This window comes from Lathamus discolor, chromosome 5, assembly GCF_037157495.1.
Source record: "Lathamus discolor isolate bLatDis1 chromosome 5, bLatDis1.hap1, whole genome shotgun sequence".
Classification (NCBI taxonomy): Eukaryota; Metazoa; Chordata; class Aves; order Psittaciformes; family Psittacidae; genus Lathamus; species Lathamus discolor.
The window spans coordinates 69277758-69304191 of NC_088888.1; the positions used below are offsets into that span (position 1 = coordinate 69277758).

Consider the following 26434-nt stretch of genomic DNA (forward strand, 5'->3'; position numbering starts at 1 on the left):
ATTTCATATATGGTGCATGTAGAGGACAGGGGAGAGGAATGGATGAAAGTAACTTCTGGCTTCAGTGCCCATAGGTCAAGCTTGCCTTCAAGACCCCAAGAGTTTCACCTTTTTTAATATTCTTGGTTAATTAGCAAACCAGTGGTTAATCCAATTTAACAGTTGGGCTTGATGATCTTAAGGATCTTTTCCAACCTAGTTGATCTATGATTGATTCTAAACTAGGAAACTATTCTGGAAAGTGGAGGCAATAAAGTGCAAAACTTAACGATTTAGACAGCAGCTTTAATGCAAACATGCTTGGGTGAAATATTACATCTCATGAAACAAAGATGTCCCTTTTTCTGCATCCATGCTGGCACACCACACACCAGCACCACGTGCCAGGACACCCACAGCCCTGCCCACCCTCTGTGGCTCACCTCACCCTTCCTATGGCCCAGGACCCCATCTCAGCCCCCCCAAGGCTGTCAGACACAGGTACATGCTGCCAAACTGCATTTATGACCCCTCTCCCCAAATACGGAGTGGGGTTTAGCCAGCATGTGATAGGAGTGTGGATACTTGCCCTCTAACCACATCAGTCCCAGCAGCCTTGCTCTGGGTCCCTTGGCAGCTGAGCACTCCCAGCTCTGCCAAATGCCAGGCAGACCTGCTGACCTGGGAGGTGATGGACAGTATTCAGCTAGACTCCTTCAGACTTTTAAAACATATCATTTTTTACTGATCTTGCTGCAAAACTCAGGCGTACTTCCCATAGCCACAGTTCTGCTCGAAGAAACAAAGGCACCATCTATCCCCGCCTCCCTCCATGCTCATCCTGATGGGAGCGCTGCATCGTGGCAGCAGTGCAGGTACCAGACCCACAGCTCCTGCCTTGATGCACCCTTCCTGGCAACACATGGATCTCGGATCCCATCAGAAGTTGAGAGCTGTGAGTGTTCTGTATGCTGCCACGAGGAAGAGCATGAAAAGAAAGTTGCGAAGAGTTCAGGCCTGGGTTCTTCCTGTTAGGTGTTAAATAAAATTACCTCCAGAGACTATCTCCGTTCAAAATTCCAGCATGAATCAAGCTGAGCCCTGGAGCCTTGGGGATGGGCAAGGCAAATTTAAGTGGGGCAGATACAGTGGAAGACAAGCGGCCTTGTCTGCAGTCCCAACTGGGCCCTTGGTGGAAGTGGACTGGTACTGAATTCAGACAGCAGCCGTTTTCCACTGAAAGAGGGCAGTTTGAGACTGAACACAAGGAAGCAGCTCTTCACTATGAGGGTGGTGAGGCCCTGGCACAGGCTGCCCAGAGCAGCTGTGGCTGCTACACCCCTGGCAGTGCTCAAGGCCAGGTTGGTCGGGGCTTTGAGCAGCCTGGTGTAGTGGAAGGTGTCCCTGCCCATGGCAGGGGGCTGGAACTGGAGGGTCCCGAAGCGGCTCGAGTCTGTACGAAGCGTGCATGGCCCGGGAAAGCCCTGGCAGGCCGCGCGGCAGTCCGGTCTGTGCTCCGTGGGTGCGTGGTGCCCTCGCCCCCACCTCCGCAGCGGGCGGCCGCGCTCGGGGCCCCGAGTGCCTCGGCGGGGCCTGCCGGGGCGGCGGAACCCGCGCGCAGGGGAACGGTTCCCCGTGCCGCGTGTTGCCGGCCGGCGGCGCCGGGCGCGGGGCGGTGGCGGCGGCCGCCTCCTTCCTGCTGCCGGCGCGGGGGCGGCGGCGCTGGCGCGGCGGGGCCGGGGCATCGCGGGCCCGGGCGCCTCCTCCCGCTGCTGAGCTCCGCTCCCCATGGCCGGGAACTTCTGGCAGAGCTCGCACTAGTGAGTGCCGCGGCCGCGGGGGGCGGGTGCGGGGTGCGGGCCGTCGCCGCGCTTTGTCCATTCATTGCCGGGCCGGGGGCGCGGGGCAGGGCGCTGCCGGAGGCCCAGCGGGGGCGAGGGGTGCGGCGCGGCGCTGGGCCGCGGGTCCCGGCGGCGGCGGCGGGGCCTGCTCGGCGCGGAGCCCTGCCGGGAGCCCGGCTGCAGTGGCCGCGGCTTCGGAGTGCCGGGGCTGTGCCGGGCCGTGCCCGGGTCTCGGGCGGCCGAGGCAGGCAGCCGCGGCCCCTGCGGTGGGGTATGCTTTCTCTCGGCGGCGGGGCTGGGTTAAACCACCTCGTGGTGAGCGCGTTGCTGTTTAAATGGGTGCCTGTGAAGTGCTAAATGTAACGTAAAGCTTGCTGGTGAGTGTCAGTGTGTAAGGTCTATAAAGCCAGTTTAGTTTGCTGTAGGTAAAGGCGGATAATGCTGGTCCTTGCTAGACAGTGCTTTTTCGTGTCTGTGGAAACCTGTAGAGAACGCTGGCGTGAGAGGATTGTATGTGGCTTGGTTAAAGGTCACCAGCCCTTCAGACCTGAGCCTCAACCTGTAGTCTGTTTATACAGCAAACGGTGTAATCGTGACAAAGAGTTGCTGACATCATTTTACCTCCCTTTAGCTTACAATGGATTTTGGATAAACAAGATCTATTGAAGGAACGCCAGAAAGACTTGAAATTTCTGACTGAAGAAGAATACTGGAAGCTGCAGATATTTTTTACTAATGGTAAAACTGTTTTATTTTTATTTCTGCCATAAAATGTGTTGTCTGCCACATCTAAACGCAAGTTTGAATTGCCTGGAGAATGTAATGTTTTCATTGTGATACTGCATACACTTTCACAACCTGTTTTGGCAAAGAACTAGGATAGCAATAACATTGGCATTTGTTTGTGGTATTAACACAATTCAGGAGAACCTACAGGCAAGCTAGCCGCACATAAAGTGTTTTAATGTGTCACAGGACAAATCACATTTGTACGTTTAGTACCTTTTCTTATTTTCAAGAGGTTCTTAACCAAAAAGGAGAAGCAAGGAGAACCTGCTAAGCTAGTATAGGAAGGGCTTAATGTAAACAATAATACTCAGACCCGGCTTTTGGTAGGCCGTTAAGCTGTGGTAAGTGTTCTGTCCCATCTGCGCAGTCCTGTTGAAGAGTGAAGCTTGGAAACTTGTTGCTAGTGCTCAGTTATGTTCTTTGAAACCTGCACCACAGCCTGTGTCTTGCCTTGTGACTCATTCCCTAGCACCGAGTGGCTCTCACGTTGTGTATAAGTTTCCAAGAGCTGTTGGCAGGCAGCCTGTTCTCCCACAGTGTCTGGGGCTCGCCTGTGAAGTTATCTAAGTCTTACTTGGTCCTCCAAAGTATTTAACCATATCAACCATCGCACTAGAGCATTTCAGGTTACGCAGGCACTTAAACTCTTTTCTGTGCAATAGTTCAGCATTAAAAAAAACCCAAACAAACCACTCCCTAAGCAACAATATTGCAAAGGAGCAGTTTGTTTGCAGACAGCTGTTTAAATGTTTTTTTCACAGCAGGCTTTTAAAGTAGAGAATGCTATAGCTAGATAGACTGGAGACAGAGAAGTTACTTTCCCAAGGCTGCTGAAAGATGTTATGTCAGTGCTGGAATGGTATCTGTGAAAGATACTTGTCCCAGCTTCTCTCTTAGCATAGCTATTTTTGTAATAATTGTCTATGCTTCAAATCTGATTGCTGTGGATACATCTGTGTTATCACTTACACAGCACCAGGAAATCAAGCTAGTAATGATTTATGTATTCGATCAATTCCTGAAATTCCTTGAGTTTTAAACAAAGTGTCATAGCTTCATAATGCAAAAAGAGAAGATTGAGTACTGGTATTTCTAAAACTGTATTTCTATGCTAATTTTCACTAGCATTAATTTGAATTACAAAATAAGCTTTTAAAAATGTTTCACTTCAGTATTTTTCTTGAGTAAGCAGAAGTTTATAAGGTAGACAAGTTGGTTTCAGTTTGTGGTTCGCAGGCTTCTTTTTCTTGGCACTCCTTGCCTCCCCTGAAGGTACAGTGTGTGACCTGCGGCAGCTGGAGAACAGCTCTGCCAGCATCTCCTTTGTGCATGTATGAACACAGCCTGCCATGGAGGAGAGTGGTGCTGGGCTTTCACCCCTTTGGTAGCAAAGCGAGCCGCTGTCACAGGGAGGATGGACGTGGGCTGCTGTGCACTGGTGACACCTCAGGCAGAGCTTGCCTTCTTCATGCCCTTGATATCTGTTGTATTATCAATACCTGCCTCTGAATAGGACCCTGCTTTGGGTTCATAGAGCCTCCCCCTCTTCTCTCCTACTTTTTGCATTACCCGAGTAGGGATATGAGTCTTGGGCATGGTTTGTCACATTCAGAATGTGTCTGCCCAAGACATGGTTGTTCCCTAAAGCAACCAAAAAATTGCCTGGAGAGAGGCAGTTTCCTGCTGCCTTCTCTTTGGAAAACAAGTACAATAGATCACCAACTGATTGTATGGCCATGCACAGATATTCAGAATGTTAATACTCTAAAGAAGGAAAACTATCATCTTCTAAAATAGTTAAAAAAAGGGAAAGTGACATTGATTTCTTTCTTTGGATCACCAAGTCTTAGTAGAGCTTTTGGTTGAAAAGCACATTAATTGACTTCCCTTTCTGGTTTAGGGCAGAAGCTGTAATGTTTGTGTTACAGGCTACTCAAGATACTCAGATTTTAAATAATTTTTATTAACCCCCCACTGAAACCACTTACATTGTAAACAGAAGGGAATAAGTAATCCAGTAGTTTCTTTTAAAATAATTTAAAAATTAATTACAAGTATTGGACTTTTTCCCAGCTTATACAAGCTTCCATTTCATTAAGTCTCTCTAGGCTCTTGTCCGTTTTTTTCCCTAAACCAGACTTGATTTTTCTCTGACAGCAGATGGCCTAACCATTCCTGAAAATCCCATGGGAGTAAGAAACATATTTGGAGAATTCTGTTTATCTGCATATTTGATTTTTTCCTGATGCTCTAGTAGCAGGGCAGCTTTGTAGCCCCATGGTTTAATCAAAGGGAAAAATCCTTTCAAACCTCCCAAGGTATGCAGATAAATATTTTAATATTTGTAGAGATACTGCATACCAGGCTTTACCTCCTTTCTGGCAGTTATTGCTTGTCCTATTGTAACTCGCAAGCTAGGCGCAATTTGGCATTCTTCTATTTAGGAAAGGAGTGATGTGACATGGACAGGGACTTACTGTTGCTTTGGGTAATCGTAGTGGGTGTCAAATTAATTACCTTTTCCTCTGGGGGGAAAAAAAGTTGCCAATCATCCATGCTGTTCAGGGTGATTTTCTCCTTTATCTCCTACCTTGCACCCTTTTCTAGCCAACGATGCCCTAGATATTTGCATGTTTTAAAATGGTGTGATGCTCATTAGAAGTGAGAGTAGGGTGTAGCCTGACTATTCCCAAGGGATATGGGATAAGAGCATAGGGAAAAAAAATCTGGACTTGGGTGCTTAAGTCGTGACTGAGAAACATAGCCAAGCCTTGCACAGAATAATGGCCACAAAGAAGTATGGGAAAAATAACAAGTAATAACCTCATGTTTCACTGTGCCATTCTCTATATCCAACCACTGCACTTAATCTTAGCTTGATGCATCTAATTTGCTTGGCACCTTTCCTTTGCCTGGGAGGCCAAACAAGAGCTACCTGCACAGATGACACCAGGGTTGTTTCTTGGCCAACTGGCAGAGGACCACTGTGATGGAGCAGCTGACTGCTTCCTCTGGTCTCCCACCCCCTCTCCCTGAACTAAATATGTCATTTTTTTAGCACCTGCTGTCTCTGCCAAATTTAATGACCATGTTTGTGTTGGCAGCTTTAGTTGTTTGAAAAAAAGCCCAAAACAGAACCCAAACCATCATTTTGCATGGCACTGAAAAGCCGTAGACTTATATTTTAAGTGTTTGATTTTGTTTTGCTCTAAAATGGAATACTCAAGCTTTACCCCTCTGAGATTTGTGTTGTCATCTTCTTAAAGATCATACTCACTTTGTACACAATGAAGTTACTTTTCCCTTTTCAAAGGTGTCCACAAGCTTCAGGATGCAGTGCGGCTTCTTCAGCTGCAGGTCTGTAGGTTTACAGGAACGCATTATTTCACCAGAACTACGTATCTGAACTGGGGGAGAAGACTGCAGCTGCTCCTTAGCATCCCCAGAACTAGTCATGTGTTGAGATCCTGTGCTATTTGGTGTCAAGTTGTTGTAAAAACTCAACTCAAGCTTCTGTTCATTTTTTTTTTTTAAGTTATCCAGGCTTTAGGTGAACATCTTAAATTAAGACAACAAGTTATTGCCACTGCTACAGTCTACTTCAAGAGATTCTATGCCAGGTAGGACTGTTTACTATGATGGTACAAGAATAAAACATTTGCTAGGCACATTTTGGTAGCCCTTTTAAAATGCAGTTCTGTGTTAAAACCAGTGCCACTTTTGTTTTCTGGATGGTATAAAACTTCTTTGCTAATAAAGTTAACTTAAGCTTTGCTTTTTCAAAAGGAAGTGTGGTGCTCTTAATAGATTAATCGTTCTACGTGTATGAAACAACATATTATAATTTTGTTATAACATTTCAGATATTCCCTAAAAAGTATAGATCCAGTATTAATGGCTCCTACGTGTGTGTTTTTGGCATCCAAAGTAGAGGTATGAAGTATTACGATTTTTTAATGTAAATTATGTGATGTATGAGAGAGAGAAAACGTTTAGAACTTGTACATTTTTTGTCATTCTTCATGCTTTGGGGTTTGAAACCTTCTCTCTTTTTTTTGTATAGATTTCTATAGCATTTGAGAAAAGGAGATGGAGAAGGCCTTCAAACATGTTATTTAATATTTGATCTTTCAGTTTTGTCTGAACTACTAACCCTGAAGGACCTCTGAAAATTGGAAGGAGTATTTTAAATGGCTGTTTCACTGTGATACAGTGTTTACATATTTACATACTCAAATATCTCAAATTGTGCAGTGTCTCCTTTCTGGTGTGTTTTTCCTTATTTATGTTTACTCAGGCTTTAAAACCTAATTTGAAATTTTTTCCTAATTACCCTTTTCCCTTTCATATATTTTCCCTACATGTAGTCAGGGATTCTCAGAGTTTACCACACTTTCATTACTTGAATTAAAAGTATATTGTAGCTCATATGTCATCTTTGAGAAACTATTGTAAGGAACCGATCCAATAGTGTTGAGAAGGCTCCATGCCTCTACCATTAGAAGTCCACTTTAAATGTGGCCAAGAGTTAGCATCAGCTGGGCACTGCTCTTAATCCTCTGTTATGCAGGAAATTTTTCAGCTGTTTGAGAAGTGTCTACTTAATGGGGAAAAAAATATATCACAGTGGCCAATCTGTGATATGTCAATGCAAATGAATTTTACAGGAGGAATTCAAATACCTAGTGATGGTAGAAGCAGTCCTGCTAAACCAGTGTCTGCATGTGGTGCTGTTGCCTGTACAAAATACTGTGATACCTTTCAGTGTTTGGAAGAGAAGGAGTATTGGAGAAAGTATTTTAAGCCTTTAAGAAGGTACAGACATAGAGTGTATACATATACATGTACCTTATATTTTAGAACAAATACTAGAAGTCTGTGCAACCTCGCTATTCTAAAGTTTCTGCAGCTTTAGAGGGCAGCTTTAGCAGTAATGTTTCAGCTATACACTTCTCTGGAAGAACAGCATATACAGAAAATTTTCAGCTTGCTGACTGTCTCAGCAGAGGAGCTAAGGCTTCATGGAAACATAATAAGAAAGGTAGTTAAAGATAGGTTCCTAAAGGCAGTTTTTTCTCCCAAGTGGGGTAAGGAAAACCAGTATACTTTCTTGAAGCCCTCTTGTCTATTTTATGTGCGGAGTGTTAGCAACCTGAGCTTTTGTGGCTTTAGTTCCTTTCATAAATATTTACTATTCCTCACAACTCAAACAACAAAGTAACTAACAGATGAAAAAAACTCTTTACGTAAGAGTTTGCCCTCTTCACCTTAAAAAGAAAGAAAAAGGGGTGTGTGGGGGGAAATACTGCATAATAGAAGCCCAGTTTAGTAAGAAGCTATTATTTTAATTTGATAACAGTGCGAATATATAGTGCTTCAGGTGGTTCACGTCATTTATCATTCTTTTTCTTCAGGAATTTGGTGTTGTTTCAAATACAAGGTTGATTTCTGCTGCTACTTCTGTATGTAAGTATCAGTGTTACTTCTGTATGTAAGTAACCACATTACACTGTGGGTAGGTACCTCTATAGGGAGATCTGACATTTTCTTTGTGGGTTTTTATGTTTGCTTGCTGTTAAAAGGTGTCTTTTTATCATGTCATGGTGGGGCTTGTGTGTTGACTTCTAGGAGCCAGTTAAAGCCATTTAGAATAAATAACTTCTGTTTCTAAATATAGATCAGACAGGTCCTTTCTGTATTAGTTTTGGTTGATTCTGATTGGAACTTATGCCAAGCATAAATAAAACCAAAGTAATAGAATTAAACTATTGAGGTTTATAAACAGTCTCAAATAGTAAACTGAATTCTGAACTACTCAAAAGGTAGAATTGGAAACTTGGGGCTTTATTTGTCTGTTTTATAAAAGATACGGCTTCATGGAAGTACCTGTTTTCAGAATTATTGGAAGGCTGTATACCTACTTGGTTTTTCTTAATCCTTTTTCCTAGCACTCCCCATCATAAAGTTAGTCTTTGCACAGGATATTTGAAGAAGTACATTTTATAATCTATATATTGTTCACAAATAAATGCAATAAAATTACACTGTAGTTACTTAATTCTCTATCTTTCCCACTCGCTTTATATTTCCCAGTTCCTGTAACTTGCATCTTATCCATCAAGGTCTTAAAGTGATGGCTTCCTTAACTGAATATTATAATTTGACCCAGAAGGTCCAGCTGCTCTCAATAGACAGTTCTTGGCTGTGCTCTTCAAAATGTAGGTCAGTGCTTTTGAAATCCCTCTTAGCCATTGAGGGGACAGGTGACTGGCTGTATCTCTAGCCTCCACATGCAGTTAAGTATATCAGTCCATGGGCTGGCCATATGACAGTTCCACCACCAGGAACTGAAACGCATCTTCAGTGCCAGCATAACCAAGACCAGTACTGGATTTAGCAGTAAGAGTTGCTGTTTTTTACATCAGTAGCATCTCAAAGCACAGATCTGTGTGGCAGTTTTGATGAATCAGTGAGAAAGATGGATTTTGGTAAATATGCAGTAGCTGATTTTACTTGGACATCTGGTCCTGAGCTGTGCTATTTCTGAAAATCCCAAGTGTCAGAATCCCATAGCAGATTCCCCCCCAGTTATTCCTTCAGACCTAGAAGCTCTCCCTGCCCTGAAATACTCTGCATTTCATGGAAGTGGAGACCATGATGTCATTTAAAATCTTGCATGCTGGAGGATCAAGCCTGTGTAAAAAAGCACCATGTGAAAATCTCATTTGGATTTAGTGTTGGAACTGAGATCCTGAAGGGATCACCAGATTCGGAGCGACATCAGTAGGTTGATAGCTCTGTGAATGATAACTCATGGAAAGTTAAGTGTCCATAAGCTAGTTGTTGTTGATTAACTGGAAGATTTAATAATGCCCAAAGCAGCAGACAGGTGTCTGGCTGAGTACCTGTGCAAATCTAGGTTTCAGGGTTTCAGGTGTATTTCTCTTTGCCTTTGAGGATCTTGAATCTTATAACTTTTCTCGTTCAAATAAAAACCTTTTGTACCGCAAGTAGTTGTGCTGCCAAATGGATGTGACGGGCTATATACACATGAATTAACAGAAAGGAAAACAAATAAAAGTGTTAATTACATAATATTTAACATACTGATTTTTCTTCACTGTAGTGAAAACTAGGTTTTCGTATGCCTTTCCTAAGGAGTTTCCTTATAGGATGAACCATGTAAGTATTTTGTTCAAAATACAGTTTGATCAAATAAATTAAAAGACAAATAGTTGTAGCAGGAAACCCTATCTTTTAAATTCTAAGAAAGAAGTATTTTTGTACTTATATGTCAGGTTGCTCATAATGAGTTTTGGATAGATTTTTGGCAAAGTTGCCTTTACAAATAATAAATCTTATATAACCTCCTTTCCTCAAATTGTTGACAGGAATGCTATAATATATATCTATGTTACTGAAATAGTAATGTAGTATGATGATAAGAGAGATTTTTTTGAGCTCTTTTTTAAATGTTCTTGTTTACAAATACATTGCTGCAGGGAAAGTAAATAGCCCTTGCACCTGGTATGCTTCCAAGCTTGCACAAAGGAGCAGTTGGCTTACAGAAAGCAGTTTTGGTTTTGCCTGTAAAATATAATGGCTTTTGAAAAATAAATTTATTTATGACTTAAAATTTAGGTTTATCAGTGGTTTTCAAGGCATTCTTGGCCACAAGGTTAAGAATTGTTGTCATGTTTCTTGAAACCAGTTTTGACCTGTGCTGGAGTATCTTGAAGATTAAACCAGACCTAATTATTTTTAGATCAACTGTGACAAATACTACTTTTCTGTTGCTTGGCTTTTCACCCAGTCTAGAAAGCCGAATGATATATCAAGAATAAAATATCTGTGTCTTTGCTGTAAAACTGCACTGCTATTATAGAGATAAAAGCAAATGGAAATATATTTGGGAGTATTGCTTTCCTATAGCCAAAGTAATCTTTGGTACTGCTAATACGTCACTGTCTCTATGGAAAATAAGAGCTGATTTAATTACTTCAATTGGACAGAACATTTAATGTGAAATTAAATCTGAAAATACTTTAAAAAGCCATTTGGCATGTTAGTGGTTTGGTGAAGAGTCTTTAATTCTACAAAAGGATTTCTCTATTGCTGTTAATTGTTAATACACTGGGAACAATTCGTTGCTGCCAAGTGTTGGAACAAATCAGACAAATACTGTGAATTAGATAGTCTCTCCTAGTAAAGTTGATCCAAAATGCTTAAATGCATTGTTATTACGACTGGAGTTAAGTTATAATGGTGGTAAGGAAATTGCTAATGATAATTTGATTTTTATTTGGTTTTGTAGCTTCAGATGAGATGCATTTAGGACTGTTGGAAATGTGTGTTGAAATTCTGGATGGTGGTTAATTCTTTCTGCTGTCTGAAACATGCTGCTGTTTAACTGTGGTTTTACTTCTTTGCAGATACTAGAATGTGAATTCTATCTCTTAGAATTAATGGTAAGTGGTGTTTTTTTTTTGTTTTTTTTTTTTTACTGTTGCCTCAGTTTACTTTTTACTGATGAATATTTTGAATTTTGTGTTGCTATGAAATATGCATTATGCTGTCTTCTTTCCTCCCCCTGTCCAATTTTAGAATGATGTCCATGCAGGTCTAGTATTTACATTTCCAGCAGAATACCATTATTACTGTGCTGTCATCTAAGCTGAGTGAGGGCATTCTCCCTTCCTTGTGTTGAAGCTGGACTTAACAGAAAGAGGGCATATTGCAGGAGCAGTGGGGCCAGGAGGATCACCTTTGACTTTGCATCCCAGCGGTTAGGGCACTGTTGAGAAGGGTAAAATCAAAGTTCTGTTTCCAGAACTGTTTCTGTTTTTAAAAGAAAGGTAATTGTATATAAGTCCTGCTGCAGAGGCAAGGATGTCAGTGTCCTTTTTTTCCCAGATGAATGGACTGTCAAGAGCATGAAGAATTGTATTCTTTCTATGCCTTTTTCTTCTTGCCTGGAAGAACCTGGAGTTATGTTTTCTGCATTTTCTAGGGCAGCTGAAAGGGTGCAGCCCAGGCTTCTTAGGGGGCTTAGATAAAGTGGTGCTCAGTTTCTGCCTATAGGCACCAAGCTTGCTCTACTAGAGTAGTTCAAGTACTCTAGAGTAGCTCAAGTGCAAGTGCAGAGAGGAGGAGAGTGAAGCCAGGGAGGAGTCTAGCAAGTCAGGCAGCAACCAGGAAAGGATATGTTTTTGGGAACAGGACACAGATGAAGCTGTATCAAAAGTTTTTGTTTGTGCCTAGAGTTGTTATAACCCCTTTATACATAACCTGTTTAGATTTAGTGCTAGATACCTCTGCTGTACGTGGCAGTAACTTGAGTTTCGAGTACATGAGTTTTATAAAAATAACTGTGTTTACAAGAAGTTAGATTTTGGGAATTAACTTAATTTTTCCAGTATGCTACGGAATATATAGTATGTGCAATAACTGTCTCACTTTGGTGTTCAGCACATGTAACTTCATGTGGCTTTTCCCTAAAGTATTCCTTCAGTATATAGTTGGCTGCTTTCTGCAAGAGGGTTACTCTTTCTTGTTTACACCAACCTGGGCCTGAGAAGAGGTGATTTGAGAGCAGTAGATTTTTTTTCTTTCCTTTCTTTCCAAACCAGTGTCAATTATTTTGGCATGCTTTCCATGTATGGTATTTAGTGACAGACTGTTTTCTGGCAGTGTTTTGTATTTCCAAATGGGAATTACGGGTTTGTAAGCAAATGAGGTTTCAGTGTGCTGCAGATGTGGCTTTCTCTGTCTCTTAGGGGAAAGATGTTGACGGACTGGCAACCATGCTATGTAATGGTATTCTAGAGAGAGCTCTGCCCTCGTTAGAGCAGGGTTAGGTGTCAGAATGCTACTTAAAAAAAATAATCAGTAATTGACTCGTAAACCAGATGGTTTTAATATGAACTGACAGCATGTTCTGCATTGTAACCTAACTTTCATCCCGTTGACATTTTTCCTAGGACTGCTGTTTGATAGTATATCATCCTTATAGACCTTTGCTCCAATATGTACAAGATATGGGCCAAGAAGACATGCTGCTACCTCTTGCATGGTAATGAAGACAGTGATTAACAATAGTGCTTCCTTGCAGCAAGAAAGCAAGTATTTAACAGTTATGTTTCAAAGGTGGCTAAGCAAAAGCAGGCTTAGCCATATTTGAATATGAACGGTACCCTAGTTAACCTGTCCAGGATATGTCCCTGACTTAGCTTATTCTGTTTTTAGCCCTGAAATGATTTACTTCACTGTGCTCTAATTTTTATTTTTAGACTAGATCTAATAGCACAGTTTTTTACACTACAGAATGGTGACTATGAGTAGAGGTAATCTTTTTCTATCAATGTGGGTTTTCTGCTGTATCTTGTAATAGAAGGTAGAAGCAGTATATACGGGTTTTCAGCTGTGTTAGCAGAACTCTCAATCTTGAACTATTTCTCAAGTACAGAAATAGTGCAAGTACTACTTTTACACTTGGTCTTATTTATTTGTGAAACATGGATAATTATTTTATGGTGTATGTCAGCACCCTCTGCAGAAAGACATTTATGGTACTATAATAGTGCTTCCAAATAGACTTCTGCTGTGACTACAAGGAAAAAAGTGAAAGGCTGTAGAGATTTTTTACAAGGGAAGAGATCTCTTCTCTTGTTGTTTTGCCCTGCAGCCTCACAGCTTCTACCATCTGAGGAACTGGCAAAATATGTATAAACTGACACCAGTTTTTGAAATTGTATAGTCTAAAGGTGAATAGGACAATACTTCCAATTTCTTTCTTGCACAGGAGGATAGTGAATGACACATATAGAACTGATCTTTGTCTGCTGTACCCTCCTTTCATGATAGCTCTAGGTAAGTAACAGAAGTAATGTCTCTTGCCATGTTTAAATCGATGTATTCCATGTGCTGTTTATAAGACATAGAATGTTCTAACCGTATAAGAGTGGATCTTTGTTCAATATCTGTGTCACCTATCTTTGCAGCTTGCCTACATGTGGCCTGTGTTGTCCAGCAGAAGGATGCGAGGCAATGGTTTGCTGAGCTGTCTGTTGATATGGAAAAGGTAATTCCTGCCACCTGTTGCGGACTGACCAGAAATGGTAGTCATGGTTATAAAACTACTGGCTTACACGTCTGCGGTACTGATTTGAACTTCACTCAGTGATCATATGTTAGATACTGTTGAAATTAGGTGTATCTCTCAGGGAGAGAGACAATGTCAGGTCATTTGGTTATCACTCTGCTCTGAAAGTCAGGACAGAACCATTGTAAGTGTTGCCATTTTTCAGATGGAAATACAAACCCCATATCCTTTGCTTTTTTTTTCCCAGAAAATTAATTCCCTGTGTTTTTCATTATCCAAGATTGCCAGCATGAGTTTGACATTTAAATTCTAGTGCATGTGATTTTCTGATTCACCTTTCAGCATTGTGCCTGCATACTGTTCTCATTTTCTGCCTATAATTGTGCGTAGAATAGCAGAGTGTAAAATGTGCTTAACACTTTCAGGATGACCAGGACCATGACGTGAGTCAATGTTAAATAGAGGAACGCCAAGATTATTCAGTTGAGTTCCTGCTATTGCAAAATCTGTGTCAAATAATCCCCTTCTTAAATTTATCAGGTTCCAAGGCACAGTTGTTCTCATACCAGGAATGTTGTTCATCTTCACTAGTTCCTTTCAGTTTTCAAGGTGATTTATTTAATCTTTGTTTAGCTCCAGCCAACAAGCTGGAGCTTGCTTAGCACTCATGCTTCTTATCACACTGTTTCACTTGGCACATATTTTTCAGTCTTCCTTTTTTGAAACTGTCTGGAATTAAATAGGGCATTACGGATGAAGCACACCATTGCCCTCTGTGCCTTCAGCCCTTTGGCCCCCTTGATGGTATCCTGGCATTGTATTTTTATTCCAGGATTTGTCTTCAAATTTAAGCACACTGTGGATGCTGAGCTGCATCAAGTGCTCTGTGAATTATGCTGTCATGCATATAAAAGCAGGGTGACAATAAATTGGCAGCAGAGGAGAACCAGCCTACATTTGGCAGATAAGGTTACCATAAGCTTGGTACTGAACACGTTTGAATGTTTACATGTCATGTTTCTCGTGCCAGTGATACAATCTAAGCATGATTTTTTTAACATTAATACCGTGGACCTTTTATCCAACTGTGACTTTTGTTTCAAGGATATATAATCAAAGTCCATGTATTAAAAAGAAGATTTTTTTTATGAGAAACTTAACATGAGCCGGCACTGTGCACTTGCAGCTCAGAAAGCCAACAGTATCCTGGGCTGCATCAAAACGAGTGTGACCAGCAGGTTGAAGGAGGTGATCCTGCCCCTCTACTCTGATCTTGTGAGACCTCACTTGGAGTATTGCGTGCAGTTTTGGTGTCCTCAACATAAAAAGGACATGGAACTGTTGGAACAAGTCCAGAGGAGGGCCACGAGGATGATCAGGGGACTGGGGCACCTCCTGTATGAGGACAGGCTGAGAAAGTTGAGTCTGTTCAGCATGGAGAAGAGAAGGCTGCGTGGGGACCTCATAGCAGCCTTCCAGTATCTGAAGGGGGCCTATAGGGATGCTGGGGAGGGACTCTTCATCAGGGACTGTAGTGACAGGACGAGGGTAATGAGTTAGAACTTAAAACAGGGGAAGTTTAGATTGGATATAAGGAGGAAATTCTTTACTGTAAGGGTAGTGAGGCACTGGAATGGGTTGCCCAGGGAAGTTGTGAATGCTCCATCCCTGGCAGTGTTCAGGGCAGGGTTGGACAGAGCCTTGGGTGGGATGGTTTAGTGTGAGGTGTCCCTGCCCATGGCAGGGGGGTTGGAACTAGATGATCTTAAGGTCCTTTCCAACCCTAACTATTCTATGATTCTATGAAAGAAGTTGACTTTATTGAATTAGAGAATGATTCATCAAATTAGGAAATGAACATTGTCCACTTTTTATATAGAATATTGCATTAGAAATTTAATAGGAAATAAAGGTAGTTGAGGTTCAGTAGATAGAAAATGTCCAGACTGGTAGAGAATGCTTACAGTTCCAGAAACGGAATATGAAATTCCAACTATTCTTATTATCTGTATATAAGAGTAAAATAATAAGAAAGAATATTCTAAGAATAAGAAGGATTCAGGTACTCTTGGACTCTTTATTTCTTGGAAGGAGAGGATTAAGACCAATGTCTTGTGGTTTTGGGCTTTTTGTTTTTCCTGTGCTGTGCCTGTGATGTGTATAGAACATTTCTAGCCATCAGTTATTGTATGAGTAATCCATTGTCATCTAGCTGCAGTCATGCTGCCAGGTGTCTGCATTTTCCCTGTAGCACAGTTGTAAGCTGTGGCAGTAGTTGCAAATAAATAAATAAAAAGCTGGTTAGCTTGCAGGGGACATGTGGTATATACAGTTGAATGGGAGGGAAGGTATTGTGTTCAGGCCTCCTTTCAAAATGAAATCAAAACCTAATTATAAAAATGGTTGATTGCAAGCCCAGATTAAATATGAGACATCTCTGTTTATAATATGAAAATCGTGCTGCTTAATTTCAGTTCAGGGCATGTTTAATTAATTGCACACTTAAACTGACTATGGCAAAGATAAAATCATTATTTTGTCTGATCTTATATCTCTTTATTTCTAATCAGATTTTAGAAATAATCAGGGTTATTCTGAAGCTGTATGAGCAGTGGAAGAACTTTGATGAGAGGAAAGAGATGGCTACTATTCTTAGTAAAATGCCTAAACCAAAACCACCTCCAAACAGGTACTGTAATTCCTTAATACGCCTTTCACATGGAAAAACTGGAATATTCAGAATGAGTTGATATTTTAATTTGAGGTATAGTGTTATGTTTTTATGGTGCAGACTTTTCTATTACAAACTGCCAGTCTAATTTTTCAGGAACTAGTGAGAAGCAGAATACATTGTTTTATGGATGGTATTAATGTGATTAGAATATAATCAGTGCAGCTTAGCAAATGTAAAGAACGGCAGTGTGAGGCTCCGTGCTGGGCCAGATCTGTTGGAACTAGTCCTGCTTGATGTCGTATTTAATTACTGTGATTAAATATCACTGCTTAAATATCCATACATGCCAATTCCTGCGCGTATGCTTACGTAATACGAACTTTGACATGCTGACTTCAGAACTGGATTCAGCAGGCAGCTGTGTGGGGATGCATTGAAGTTTTTCTTCAAATAAATAGATGAAGTTATTTGTATAGGTGGAGAATAATCTTTGTGTTTTTAATGAAACTGAGCCGAATATCTTAACCTATTTGCGTATATGCTGGAAGTATTTTCCTTCAAAAGGTTTTTACTACTTTCAAAATACTGTATTTTTAATTATTAAAAAAAACCCCGAACAACCAAACAAAAATGTAATATTATGCTTCTTTTTGAAGGCATGTTTTTGTTTTTTTTTCTTCCAAACAGTGAAGGAGAACAGGGTCCAAATGGTAGCCAGAACTCTAGCTATAGCCAATCTTAAGACATTCCAAAGAATTTCATTATGGACCACTTTGACTCAAGACACCCTGGGATCTTTCCTGTGTTCATGAAATGGACAGAAGGTTTTAGTAACATCTTTGACAAAGAACTTGAAGAATAAATAGCTTGTTTGTGTCAAGCATTTTGAAAGCTTTTTCTCTAAAACTGCATCATTTTCTCTGACGCTGGAGCAGATGTACTAAGATTTTTCAGTGTAAGGAATCAAACATTAAACCAAGCTGCAAAAGGTTAACACCATCCACTCAAAACAAGTAGGTCATTATTTGGTTTGTTTGCTTTGAGGAAATTGTAACTTGCCATGGAAGTGAACTATTTTTAAAGCGACAGTAACCTGAAGCCTAAGTGTAACTGTGTTAATGACTTGTGTTGTCTTCATTTTGTTTGTGACTGAAGGAAGGTAGTGCCCTGTATGTTAAATTTATTCATTACCCTGTTTATTTTTTAAATCAATAAATGTGGATTCAGTAACAAGTAACACAGCAATCCTTCGGAAACAAAGCCAGCAAAGAATATTGTTACAGTTTTAAATGGAAGCTGCAGGAAAGAAATTCAGTTCCTTTTTCTTGATTAGAAGGAAGCTGTTTTACTCGGTAGATGTACTTGGAGGGTGTTTTTGCCATGAAGCACAGTATCCCAGCTGACCAGAGAAGTGCAATATGTATAGTGATTCTGCAGTTTTCTTAAACATTTCAAGTGTTACAAATTAAAAGCCCCCGACATATTATGACTTCTTTTATTCTGCAAGTAAGCGTTCTGTGTAGTACAATTGGAATAGTTCACAGTCAAGTACCAATCTGGATATGATTACCATTTCTTACAGATTTTGTTTGGTACAAGAGATAAACACTGTTAGTCTGCCTTCACTGTTAGTGTGAATTTATGTGGTTCATTAGAGTTTATTTAAGAGGTTCAAGCTTTCGGTGAGCTTCATACTGGCTAATTTTAATTGTGATGTTAGGAGCAACTTTTTAGAGTAACTGAAATGGGATTCCTTGGTTAACTATGTGCTGGAGAAAATGAGATTCCTTCAAGCAGAAGGCCGTATCCTGTGTTCCTTTCTCAGGCAGATATCCCACTGAAGTCAGGAATTGGCCTAAATCAAATTTCTTGATTTTTAGGTAACTTTGTTTCTAATTAAGTTCTGTACAATTTCATTTTGAGTAATAATACCAAAAATATCAAAACTGAATGATAGAGTGCAGTCACGTGGTTCTCCTTTTTTTATTTTTTCCCTGAAACAACACATGTCAATGGTCTGAAATCCTGGAGGGAAGTTCTTAAAAACTCTTGCTTTGTGATGCATCTTGGTTCCACAAACCATCCCCTTAAAAAAACCTCAACAGTTTTTGTGAGTAACTGTCTGTCTTTGTAATTGGCTGGTCATTCAGCAAAATATAACTGAAGTGTGGTTGTATGTAGCTCCTTTGGCTACTAGCATTTATTTCTGTTCAGGTCATTTTTGTAAAACATTAGGCAAACAAGCCCAAACATCTTGGTCTTTGCTACTTTTGTTGTCATTTGATCCATATCTTTTATAGACACTTGATTGATGAAGTGGAATTTGGCTATTTGCCTCTGTTTCTTGAAGTCGAAAATGTGCTATTTGTAATGTGGACTGGGGGAGTAGAAATAAATCAATGCAACTTGACTGCTGTGTGGAGTTCTTTAACAGGAACTGTTCTTTAGGTAAACATCAGTCTTCTCCCAGTACCACATAATCTGCTGAGAGCAAATGTTTTGAAATCAGGGATTTCACACCGTTAATTAATTAACAATTCTGTCTGGAGTGACTAAAAGTTTTCTTGCTGCTCAGGGACCTTTGCAGACTTAACTTCACACCTTAATTAGCTGTGTGACCTAAACCTCAGAGCTAAAAAGTTTACCATCACAAAGTGATGGTAAATAGAAGTAATTTCTCTACTGGGGAGGTTAGGATAGGTTTACCAGCTGTGATTCCAGTGTAAACAGTGAAAGGATATGAAGTGCAGTCAAAAGAACTACCAGTGATGGAGGACAGTTGTAAAAAGAAATATGTAAATTGGAACAACAGGAAATGGGACATGATGTGAATTCAGTAGCTTTGCTACCAGCCAGACAGAAAAAAACCCTACCTTTACCATGCTTCATTCAAAGGAGAGAAATGTGTAAAAATGAAGTGTATCTGTACAAGAGAGGTAGCTGAAAATCGTCACAGATACATGGTTACATGTGACAGTGGAGTCTCAAAGCAAACACAGGCCATCTATGCCAAAGACCTGAGGAAAAATCTAAATGGAAGCAAACTGATCGAACAAGTTAACTCAAAAACGTAATTTGGAAAGCAAGTTAAATATGTCTTTATATCCATATAAGGAAGATACATAGTAAGACACAAAAGTCCATTGACTTTGACAAGATACAAGTAATTTGAGAAACACGTTGCAAAAAACTACCAAGATTAATAAAAACTAGATCTACCAAGACTAATAAAAATTATGAAAATAAGAGATACACAGTGGCTTTCCTATTACAATAATCCATGACTCTTCAGCTCAGAAGAGATAGCTGAGGTCTAGAAAAATCTTAAGTAGTGTGAAGACTGATGAGATGACAAAGTGTTCATCACTTCCGACAGAAGAAACAGGAGCATGCAATGAAAACAGTATGTGACAAGCTGAGAAGCAACAAAGGGAAAGACTTTTCACAGCACCTTGTTACAGCCAGTGCCACCTGCTGTGAATGCCAGGAGTTCATATTGATAATTTACAAGTACCCAAATATACCAGGACATGCAAAGCCTGAAGGAAGTATCAGAGCACTCAGAGTAGTAAATGAGAATAATCTGGGGATTGTATCACTGCACACTTACCCTGTTTTATGTTTGCCTCAAATACTTAGCACTGGTTGCTGCGAAACAGAAAATAGTGGGCTATACAGATCTTGGTGTCACCCAATATAAATTGTTGTTCATTCTTTGAGGTTATGTAGTTCTAGGTATTCCCAATAAATTTTAACATAAACTACAAAAAGAAGCATTGGCCATAGATTAAATTCTGACCAAGTGTAGTTGATGAGATCTCCTTGCTTTGTTCATTTGCACACTGAAGTCAGGTGTCTCAATCAATATAGCTAGGCATGCTTAATTACACATTTATATAAACATTTTCAGTGTGACCTTAATGATCTAGAGCATAAGGCATCATTAGTCCTGGCGAGTCCTGGCACGACACAGCCAACAGTGAGCTTCGGTCATCCCTTTGACTATGTGCCCACAGCGCTGGTGGAACTGACAGTCTAAGTCATGGTAAACAGGCAAAATCATAGGATTTAGCTAAATCCAACAAAACTGTTGGCATCTGTTACTCCTCCTGATGCAGTCTGAAAAAGACCTTTCCAGAGTAAGACAGTGCAGAGTAATTGACCACAAGGTAACACCCTTACTCATCCTGGCATTTTAATTTCATCTTACTCCTATTAATTCATCAGTTAAGCTAAAGCATTTATTTTGGAAATTGGTCTAAATTCTGGTTCTTAAGTTGTTTTTTGGGTTTTTTTTAATGGATTGAAAATAAAGTGTAGCAATAAGACCACTAAAAAGACAATGATATTTTGAAAAAAAATGCACTCATTATTACAACAGCTACACTACATGGTCTTTAATTATTACTGGAGAGAACAGAAACCCCTGTAAGATATATTGTCCAGCAGCACAGCTAACACAGCTGGCTGGGCCAGCTACAGTTGTCTACAAACAAATGACTGCAGAGACTGCTGGATCTACTAGAAATAAAATTCTATTAAGATGAGTTACTTTTTCTTCTCTGTTCTCTAAACTTCAGGAGGTTTAATTTTTAGGTCCCCTTCTCACCATGCAGACTGCACTTGTCAGAATGGAAGAGCCATAGGATAAGTGCACTGTGCCTGCAATACTGGTTACAGCAGGACCAGAAATTTGAATTCCTTCTTCCAGACATAATGCAGAGTCCTGAATTTCTGTGCTAGGACTTCAGTTTTCTAGAGGGCAAAGCAACTCACCTTTGCTAGTTCCCCTGAAATGCTAACATCATTGAAAATAACAACCAAGCAAACAAAAAAAATCCTTACAATGATGACTATGCATATTTACAGGTGGGGATGGGATGGGTTGGTTTGTTTTTCAGTTTAAGACATGCAAATTAACGTACATAAAAGAAGAAAGGGGGTTTAGTAACTTCCTTGGATTCCTTAAATTCTCCAGCCTAAAATGATTGTCTCTCTTTAATAGTAACTTCAAATACGGTCAAGTTCTCACTTGATACTGAGCTGCTGAGAGAAGCTGACGACTGAATGCTACAGCATTTTGTGCTCAAAACCAGGTCTGCATATAAAAATTAATACACTTCTAAATAAGGAATCGGCATTTTGAACAACAAATATTCTAGCATCAGGTTAGTTTCCATTTGCGTTTTACTGATCAGTAGTGCTGTTTTGGCCTTACAATTGTGTAAGTACAAACCTAAACATTTGTACTGTACTTGTACTCCTTGATAACACAACAACTATTTTAGAACTCCAGCTACACATGAAGTATAATAAATCTGTGCTTAGGGAAGTTACCCCAATTCCATTAGAGTATCTGTAGTTTAGCTACTCTAAACAAACCACCAAGCAGAGTTACTTGGGGAAGGCTAAGTTTGTTTATTCTATCATCATTAGTTTAAACAGCTATAAACTACATCATACATAAATCTTAGTAAACATAATAAGCTCTTAAGTTTTCTTTACATACTTTCACCAAAAACCATAGCTCAAAGTAAAGGTTGAACAAATTCAATGTTCTTTGTTCATGTCACAGTCTTTAAATATAATTTAAACCAAGCAACTAACATGCATGCCTATTTGAAGTTGAGCATCTATTCACACAAGGAAAGAAGAGTGGGCTGTGTTCTGGGAGTGGAATACACGTAGCTTGAGTGCCAAAACCTACAAACCATCCTGAAGCCTTAATGAAGTAAGGGCTGAGGGAGTTATCTTCATTTTGTCTCTGGAGGTTCATGTTTTATCCAGTCCTCAAAGCCACCGGCATATTGCTGAACTCTGAAAAGATACAAAAGATACAATGTTAAGAAGGACTCTTCCTGAGAAAAGTATCTAAGAGGACATGGCAAAAAAAATCCAACCCCAAACCAAAACTAATCAGAGAAAAAAAACATAACCAAACCTTACAGAAATTCTCTGCAATCAAATACACTTGTACCTAGCTTCAATGAGACAGATCGACATTCCTTACACTCTAATGCTGGCTGCTGCCATGCAGCGTGTTCTGTAACTCTTTTTTTCCAATTGACACAATGCTAGACCTCACACATCAAGCAAGCAGCAGCAGACAGGTCAACAGAACAGCTTGCCACTTCATTTTTTAAAAAAACAGACTCAATGCAGTGGGAGATTTACATGCTGCTATGTTGAATACTTCAGATGTCATCAAAGAAACTCAGCACACTGATCTTTACTTCCTTGCAAACCTAAATGCTCTACAGATCCAACGGAAGTCTGCACAAAACCAACTCTTTCAATTAGGCAGCATGAAAAACAGATAATGGAGGATATCTGCACTTATTAAAGCAATGAACAATGTATTTACAAAATAAGAACATGGTTACGTACTTTTTACTAGCATTAGCAAGGATATTCCAGTTCATAAAGTGCAGCAGAGTGAAAACATGAGCAAACAACCAGTTTTTTTAATTTTATCTGCAGTCTTCAGCGAGCCACCTTCTGGCACGGGCTTAACAGTTCTGCCAACCAAACACTGTTTTTGCTTTCTCTCCCTATCAATCTCATTCTCTTTTTAGCCATTGCCTTCATGGCATTACTCCTGGCAAACACTCCCATGCTTTACTGAAAGTGAACACATACTCTGTCAACAGCAAACCGTACAGGTAAAACTGCAATTTACCAAAGGGTGTGGTTTCATAAATTAAGATCATACTACTACCAAAGCGAGCAATTCTCCACCTTTCCAATCATCCTGCATCTCAAGGTTAGTGCTTATGAAGCTGTATAAGGAATCATCATCTTAGTGAGGGAGTCGCCATTGGCAGCATGGTCTTGCAGGAGACTGCACCACCCATGGCACATGCCAAGGGGGTGTTTCACAACGTGACACACTTCGCTTTCCCGGAATGCCCAATGGTGTCTTTCAAGCAGAAGAAGGGGCAGTGTCTAGCTCAAACACCAGTAGTTTTGTTTATATGCCACATTTAAAGTTTTACCCTTGCCCACAAGAAGCTGAGCAGGCAAGGGTAAACATTCTGCTTCGTGGGGGAAGGCCGCGTTAATCCCATCCTTACAGAAGCCATACCTGCTGAAACCCAAAGACGTGGCAAACCCAAGTGCTTGTTTACTTCTGGTTCCTGCCAAACAGGAGAAAACCACAGGGTCCGACTTGGATGGCATCTTTTGATTGTACCGCTCCTTGAACTCCATTGGGTCCATTTGTAGAGCTTCCACTAATTCACCCACTGGGAAACACAGGAAACAAAAACCTCCTTTATTCTCCATCCACAGGCAAGCTTACACTTTAAGGTTCTAATTCCCCTGGAGGAAAAGTTTAGCCTCACAACATACTAGCAACTGCCTAGCATAGCTCCCCCTTGCTCAGCCACCACCACCTTGATCAACAAGCAAAGGGGAGCACCCAACATCCCCATGGCAATGTTAATAACTTATACCGTATGTTGACAACACCCGACGTCTCCAGGTAGCAGTGCTAGTAACTCACACGGTATGTTGATAGACGCCGGGATTTTCCCAGATCTATCGATCTCCCATCTCTCCCGCACGTCTATGTGGAGAACGCCGGTCTTCTTCAACTCCTTGAGCTGTCGGTAGGACAAGCTCGGCGCCCCACCGGCGCACAGCCTGCGGCTGGTGGCACCCGCCGCGCCGGGACCTGGCGGAGAAGCGCAGCCCGTCAGACCACGGCAGGCGCCCGCTCCCCCGGCCTCTCGGGGAAGGACGTCCATCGCCCCGTGTGTTTAACATCTTTACAAGGGGCTCCCCAGCCGCCGCTCCGCTCCCCGCCTCACCGGCCGCTGCCGCCGGCCACCAGCCACCGCTCGCCACCCGCACGCCCGGCGCTGCCAACCACCAACCCCTCAGCCCCATTTGCCCGCCTCCCAACATGGCGGCCGCCGGGCAGCCCCGCTGGCGGGGAGGAGCCAGCTCCCCAGGCTGCACCGCCTTCACCTCAGAGGCGGGGACTCGGAGACCTTCAGCCGCTGGGACATTCTGGGGCTAAAAACAACTAGTTTAGCGTTTGGGGGGCGGGTTGTGGGTTTTTTTTTCTTTTCTTCCTTTTTTCCTTCTTTCCTTTTTTCTTCTTCTTGTGAATCTCTCAGATTTATGACGGTTTATGACTCGCAGTTGATAAAATATTTGCACGCTCGCATCTGATAAATTTACACCTTGGCATACAATCGCCAGTCGTGCTGGGCTGCATCCAAAACACCATGGCCAGCAGGTCAAAGGAGGTGATCCTGCCCCGCAGGGGGCAGATCTGCTCCGGTGGTTCCCCACCTAGAGTACTGCATGCAGCTCTAGAGTCCTCAGTACAGGAAGGACATGGGCCTGTTGGTACACAGAAGGGCCACAAAAATGGTGAGAGGAATGGAGCACCTCACCTATGAGTAATGGTTTAGAGAGCTGGGCTTGTTCAGCCTGGAGAAGACTGCGCCTCTCCGTACTTAAAGAGGCCTGTAAAAAAGATGGGGAGAGACTTTTCAGCAGGGCCAGTTGAGATGGGATGAGAGTGTGGAAGATAACTTCCTTCTGCAAGTAATAGAGGAGCCGACAAGGAGAGGTGCCATGCTTGACCTCGTGCTCACCAACAGGGAAGGGCTGGTCGGAAATGTGATGCTCCAGGGCAGCCTTGGATGCAGCGATCATGAGATGGTTGAGTGCGAGATCCTCAGGACAGTGAGAAGAGCGTGTAGCAAGCTCACTGCCCTGGACTTCAAAAGAGCAGACTTTGGCCTCTTCAGGAGCCTGCTTAGTAAGGTTCCATGGGATATAGCCCTGGAGGGCAGGGGGGCCCAAGGCTGTTGGTTGATATTCAAGGATCACCTGCTACAAGCTCAGGAGTGCTGCATCCCAACTAGAAGGAAGTGCAGCAGGAGGGCCAGGAGACCTCCTTGGATGGATAAGGAGCTGCTGAGGAAAATTCAAGGGAAAAAAGAGGCTTATAAAAGGTGGAAGCAAGGACAGGTGGCCTGGGTAGAGTACAGGGAGTTAAGGATAACAGGAAGGGATTCTATAGGTACGTAGCAAATAAAAGATAGACTAGGGACAACGTGGGCCCTCTCCGGAAGCTGTTGGGAAAACTGGCTACCCTGGATTTGGAGAAGGCTGAGGTTCTGAATGACTTCTTTGCCTCAGTCTTCACTGGCAAAGGCTCTGACTGCACCACCCAAGTCTTGGAAGGCAGACACAGGGACTGTGAGAATGAAGACCTTGGGCCCACTGTAGGAGAGGATCTGATTCGAGACCATCTTAAGAACCTAAACATGCCCAAGTCCATGGGACCTGGTGAAATCCATCCGCAGGTCCTGAAGGAGCTGGCGAATGAAGTTGCTAAGCCATTGGCCATCGTATTTGAAAAATCATGGCAGTCAGGTGAAGTTCCCGATGACTGGAAAAAGGGAAATATAACCCCCATTTTCAAGAAGGGGAAAATGGAAGACCCGGGGAATTACAGACCAGTCAGTCTCACCCCTGTGCCTGGTAAAATCTTGGAGCACATTCTCCTGGAAGGCATGCTAAGGCACATGAAAAACAACAAGGTGCTTGGTGCCAGCCAGCATGGCTTCACTAAGGGGAAATCCTGCCTGACCAATTTGGTGGCCTTCTATGATGGGGCTACGGAACTGATGGACAGGGGTAGAGCAGCTGATGTCATCTACCTGGACTTGTAGAAAGCGTTTGACACTGTCCCACACAACATTCTTGTCTCTAAATTGGAGAGATATCAATTTGGTAGGTGGACCACTCGATGGATAAAGAACTGGCTGGATGGCCGCACGCAAAGAGTTGTGGTCAATGGCTCAATGTCCAGCTGGAGACCAGTAACGAGTGGTGTCCCTCAGGGATCAGTGTTGGGACCGGTCTTGTTCAACATCTTCATCACTGACATGGACACTGGGATTGAGTGCGCCCTCAGCAAGTTTGCCGATGACACCAAGCTGTGTGGTCCAGTTGATACACTGGAGGGAAGGGATGCCATCCAGAGGGACCTTGACACGCTTGTGAGGTGGGCTCATGCCAGCTTTA

General features: G+C 41.7%; 2 protein-coding genes across 3 annotated transcripts; one reads left to right on the top strand and one right to left on the bottom strand.

Moving 5' to 3' along the window:
• Nucleotides 1-1661: 1661 nt before the first annotated feature.
• CCNC (cyclin C) lies at nt 1662-18794 on the top strand. Of its 2 annotated transcripts, XM_065681169.1 has the most exons (12): nt 1662-1799; nt 2452-2558; nt 6145-6229; nt 6473-6542; nt 8024-8075; nt 9736-9791; nt 11042-11077; nt 12590-12681; nt 13411-13478; nt 13610-13689; nt 16281-16399; nt 17072-18794. In XM_065681169.1, the coding sequence occupies exons 1-12, from the start codon at nt 1768-1770 to the stop codon at nt 17124-17126; spliced, it is 852 nt and encodes a 283-aa protein (XP_065537241.1). In that variant the 5' UTR covers nt 1662-1767; the 3' UTR covers nt 17127-18794. The 2 variants fall into 2 exon arrangements, with proteins under 2 accessions (XP_065537241.1, XP_065537242.1); XM_065681170.1 differs by lacking the exons at nt 1662-1799; nt 6145-6229 and having other exon boundaries at nt 2470-2558.
• Nucleotides 17800-24289, bottom strand: TSTD3 (thiosulfate sulfurtransferase like domain containing 3). The gene is made up of 4 exons (XM_065681171.1): nt 24196-24289; nt 23889-24059; nt 23469-23628; nt 17800-22201 (listed from the first exon to the last, which is right to left on the bottom strand). The coding sequence occupies exons 1-4, from the start codon at nt 24272-24274 to the stop codon at nt 22138-22140; spliced, it is 474 nt and encodes a 157-aa protein (XP_065537243.1). The 5' UTR covers nt 24275-24289; the 3' UTR covers nt 17800-22137.
• Nucleotides 24290-26434: the final 2145 nt, after the last annotated feature.